The sequence below is a fragment of the Acanthochromis polyacanthus genome, chromosome 17, assembly GCF_021347895.1.
Source record: "Acanthochromis polyacanthus isolate Apoly-LR-REF ecotype Palm Island chromosome 17, KAUST_Apoly_ChrSc, whole genome shotgun sequence".
NCBI classification, from domain to species: Eukaryota; Metazoa; Chordata; class Actinopteri; family Pomacentridae; genus Acanthochromis; species Acanthochromis polyacanthus.
The window spans coordinates 27,071,844-27,077,502 of NC_067129.1; the positions used below are offsets into that span (position 1 = coordinate 27,071,844).

The following is a 5,659-nucleotide window of genomic DNA, read 5'->3' on the forward strand; positions in this document are numbered from 1 at the left end:
CGCTCTCGGCCCAAACAGCCAATCAGACGAAGGCACCGAACATCCTATTGGATGACGGGACCTGGCGGTGGGCGGAGCTTCTGTCATCCAACAGGTGAGTGATTGACAGCTGTCCATCAAAGTTCTGCCAGAAATCATCTGTTCTCTCATTTAGATCCGTTCCACAGGAAGAACCTTAGAACCTGGTTCTGGAGGGAAGAAGGTAAAGATCCAAAGCACAGAACCAGAGAACATAGAACCACAGAAAACAGAACCAGAGAACACAGAACCACAGAACAAGAATCACAGAAAGCAGAACATAGAACCACAGAACATAGAATCACAGAAAACAGAACACAGAACCACAGAACATAGAACCACAGAAAACAGAACATAGAACCACAGAACATAGAACATAGAACCACAGAAAACAGAACCAGAGAACACAGAACCACAGAACAAGAATCACAGAAAGCAGAACATAGAACCACAGAACATAGAATCACAGAAAACAGAACACAGAACCACAGAACATAGAACCACAGAAAACAGAACATAGAACCACAGAAAACAGAACATAGAACCACAGAACATAGAACATAGAACCACAGAAAACAGAACCAGAGAACATAGAACCACAGAACAAGAATCACAGAAAGCAGAACATAGAACCACAGAACATAGAATCACAGAAAACAGAACCAGAGAACATAGAACCACAGAAAACAGAACCAGAGAACATAGAACCACAGAACAAGAATCACAGAAAGCAGAACATAGAACCACAGAACATAGAATCACAGAAAACAGAACCAGAGAACATAGAACCACAGAAAACAGAACCAGAGAACATAGAACCACAGAAAACAGAACACAGAACCAGAGAACATAGAACCACAGAACAAGAATCACAGAAAGCAGAACACAGAACCACAGAACATAGAACCACAGAAAACAGAACATAGAACCACAGAACATAGAACATAGAACCACAGAAAACAGAACATAGAACCACAGAACATAGAACATAGAACCACAGAAAGCAGAACATAGAACCACAGAACATAGAACCACAGAAAACAGAACATAGAACCACAGAACATAGAACATAGAACCACAGAACATAGAACCACAGAAAACAGAACACAGAACCAGAGAACATAGAACCACAGAACAAGAATCACAGAAAGCAGAACACAGAACCACAGAACATAGAACCACAGAAAACAGAACATAGAACCAGAGAACATAGAACCACAGAACAAGAATCACAGAAAGCAGAACACAGAACCACAGAACATAGAACCACAGAAAACAGAACATAGAACCACAGAACATAGAACATAGAACCACAGAAAACAGAACATAGAACCACAGAACATAGAACATAGAACCACAGAAAACAGAACATAGAACCACAGAAAGCAGAACATAGAACCACAGAACATAGAACCACAGAACATAGAACATAGAACCACAGAACATAGAACATAGAACCACAGAAAACAGAACATAGAACCACAGAAAGCAGAACATAGAACCACAGAACATAGAACCACAGAAAACAGAACATAGAACCACAGAACATAGAACCACAGAAAACAGAACATAGAACCACAGAACATAGAACATAGAACCACAGAAAACAGAACATAGAACCACAAAACATAGAACCACAGAAAACAGAACATAGAACCACAGAACATAGAACCACAGAAAACAGAACATAGAACCACAGAACATAGAACCACAGAAAACAGAACATAGAACCACAGAACATAGAACATAGAACCACAGAAAACAGAACATAGAACCACAGAACATAGAACCACAGAACATAGAACCACAGAAAACAGAACATAGAACCAGAGAACATAGAACCACAGAACAAGAATCACAGAAAGCAGAACACAGAACCACAGAACATAGAACCACAGAAAACAGAACATAGAACCACAGAACATAGAACCACAGAAAACAGAACCAGAGAACATAGAACCACAGAACAAGAATCACAGAAAGCAGAACACAGAACCACAGAACATAGAACCACAGAAAACAGAACATAGAACCACAGAACATAGAACATAGAACCACAGAAAACAGAACATAGAACCACAGAACATAGAACATAGAACCACAGAAAGCAGAACATAGAACCACAGAACATAGAACCACAGAAAACAGAACATAGAACCACAGAACATAGAACATAGAACCACAGAACATAGAACATAGAACCACAGAACATAGAACATAGAACCACAGAAAACAGAACACAGAACCAGAGAACATAGAACCACAGAACAAGAATCACAGAAAGCAGAACACAGAACCACAGAACATAGAACCACAGAAAACAGAACATAGAACCACAGAACATAGAACATAGAACCACAGATAACAGAACATAGAACCACAGAAAGCAGAACATAGAACCACAGAACATAGAACCACAGAAAACAGAACATAGAACCACAGAACATAGAACATAGAACCACAGAAAACAGAACATAGAACCACAGAAAGCAGAACATAGAACCACAGAACATAGAACATAGAACCACAGAACATAGAACATAGAACCACAGAAAACAGAACATAGAACCACAGAACATAGAACATAGAACCACAGAAAACAGAACACAGAACCAGAGAACATAGAACCACAGAACAAGAATCACAGAAAGCAGAACACAGAACCACAGAACATAGAACCACAGAAAACAGAACATAGAACCACAGAACATAGAACATAGAACCACAGAAAACAGAACATAGAACCACAGAACATAGAACATAGAACCACAGAAAACAGAACATAGAACCACAGAACATAGAACATAGAACCACAGAAAACAGAACATAGAACCACAGAAAGCAGAACATAGAACCACAGAACATAGAACCACAGAAAACAGAACATAGAACCACAGAACATAGAACCACAGAAAACAGAACATAGAACCACAGAACATAGAACATAGAACCACAGAAAGCAGAACATAGAACCACAGAACATAGAACCACAGAACATAGAACATAGAACCACAGAACATAGAACATAGAACCACAGAAAACAGAACATAGAACCACAGAAAGCAGAACATAGAACCACAGAACATAGAACCACAGAAAACAGAACATAGAACCACAGAACATAGAACCACAGAAAACAGGACATAGAACCACAGAACATAGAACATAGAACCACAGAAAACAGAACATAGAACCACAAAACATAGAACCACAGAAAACAGAACATAGAACCACAGAACATAGAACCACAGAAAACAGAACATAGAACCACAGAACATAGAACCACAGAACATAGAACATAGAACCACAGAACATAGAACATAGAACCACAGAAAACAGAACATAGAACCACAGAACATAGAACCACAGAACATAGAACCACAGAAAACAGAACATAGAACCACAGAACATAGAACCACAGAACACAGTCTAAAGACCTTAAACCAGGTTTCATGCAGATCTTTCTCAGTTTGTTTCTTTATTTTCATGTTAGATAAAGCTTCAGTCAGACTCAGTCTTCAGAAAATAAACTTTATTCAGTTTGTTGATCAGCTGCAGAGTTTGGACTCCACAGATCAATAATCAGTCAATCGATGATTATTTAAACAGAAACAGAAGACATTCAATGAAAAGACAGAGGTTTTACTGAACTCAGCTCATTGTTTAGAGCTATAAATCCAGATTTTAGATCATTTAGTGCATTCATAATAAAAACATTTCCCACAGGCTGCTGTCCTGATAACCAGGTTTAGAAGAGTTTGATGTCTTCATGTCTACATTTTGACTCTTTGGAGTCCTGATATGGAGATTTTCAATGACTGTGAAGCTTTAACATCCAGTTTGGTATCTTTGGTGTCTTCATATCCAGATTTTGACTCATTAATTCACTAATATTTATATTTTTGAAACACTGGTGTCCTTATATGGAGATTTTGAAGAATTTGATGTTTAAAATGTCTTTTTTGCATGAATATCCAGGTTTTGGATTCTTTAAAGACAGATTTTGAACTGTCATTTAGTGTCCAGAATGGTTTGACTGTGAGATTTCCTCACAGACCAGGTGCAGAGTGAAGGGACTGGTCCAGATAATATGCAGGTGTTTGGATAAATCAGGATGATTGAAGATCTACAGAATTTCTAGCTAACAGCAGCCTGTCAGAAAGACGATGATTATAGTGAGAGAAGAACAAAATGCAGTGAGATCAGATAAATGTTGATCATCACTGGATGACACAAACATTATTATCTACTAATGACTGTACTACTCCCACCAGTCCTCCCACCAGTCCTCCCACCACAAATCCCACTCTTTCTCCCTTTGGACCTATTTTAGATCCAATCTTCTTACATGCTGCAGCCATTCCAGCCGCCTGAAGAACAATTTTTCCAACATCCTTGATGAATTTGTTGCTTCCTTCAGCCTGTCTTCTTGCTTCTTCAGACCTCAAATCTGGATTTTCTCTCAGGAGTCTGTCCATCTCTTCTTGAATCTCTCTCTCAGCCCTCTCTAACATCTTGTTGGTGCAGCACTTTCCTCCATTTGTCTGGACCATTGTGTTGATCTTCTCCAGCAGCTCTTTGACCTGAGAGGGATCCTTCGTCTCGTTGTTGAAGACATGATATCCTCCACCACACTGACTGATGAAGTCACGGACATGTTTGTTTCCGCTGATTACTGTTTCTGTAGAGACTTTCTTACGCTCCAGCTGGTCTCCGTGGGTGAACAGGACCATCATGTACTCTGTTGACTTTTCTCCAAACACCGTCTGGATGATTTTAGTAGTTTGTTCTTCTTCTTTGGTGAATCTTTTTGGTTCGATCACCACCAGGAACACATGAGGACCAGGAGCAGAGAAGAAGATGCACCGAATGAGTTCTTTCTTCACCTCCTCCTCAGTTTTTTGCCAAACAGACCTGGAGTATCGACCACAGCCAGACGTTTACCTTCAAACTCTGCCCTTTCCTTCTGACATATTGTCGTCACTGAGGACAAACCCAGTGAGTCTTCAAAGGCTTCTCTTCCTAAGATGGTGTTTCCTGCTGCACTCTTCCCAGCTCCAGTTCTCCCAACCAGCACCATCCTGAAGACTGGTTCCTTTGGTTCCATTGGTTCTGTTGGAGAACATTACAAACACATCACTGATGCTGTCAGGGACAGTAGGAATTTATAGCAGAACCATAGCAGTGAGGACGATGTTCAGTTTTATTTTTACTATTATATTTAGTACTGACTTACACATGGTAAATCACAGACACACACACACACACACACACACACACACACACACACACACACACACACACACCTGTTAGAACAAAAGCTGCTGTTTAAGAACTGATAAAGTTCTGATGACTGGACTCGCTGCTCAGCTAGAAGCTGTGATAATAAATGACAGAAGTCAGCAGGAAATGATGAAGGGAATGAAACAGATAGAGACGTGAATCATAACAGGGAGGGACTCTTACAGTACAGGACACCATCTGATTGGAGGGATCATGAGGACATGTTTGTGCAGGAGAAGGCTAAGTCTAAACTACAGCTCCCCTCCAGCTGTTTTTGACCAATGAGATTGGAGCACATTCCATAAAAGCACTCTGTATACTGCAAACTTTAGCCAGGAGTGGCTAAGGACGACGCCTT

General features: G+C 40.0%; 1 protein-coding gene across 1 annotated transcript; it reads right to left on the bottom strand.

Moving 5' to 3' along the window:
- Nucleotides 1–3,592: 3,592 nt before the first annotated feature.
- On the bottom strand, nucleotides 3,593–5,122 carry LOC110964815 (GTPase IMAP family member 9-like). The gene is given in 2 exon segments (XM_051937516.1): nucleotides 3,593–4,919; nucleotides 4,922–5,122. Coding segments are annotated over 2 exon segments (858 nt in total). The 5' UTR covers nucleotides 5,099–5,122; the 3' UTR covers nucleotides 3,593–4,238.
- Nucleotides 5,123–5,659: the final 537 nt, after the last annotated feature.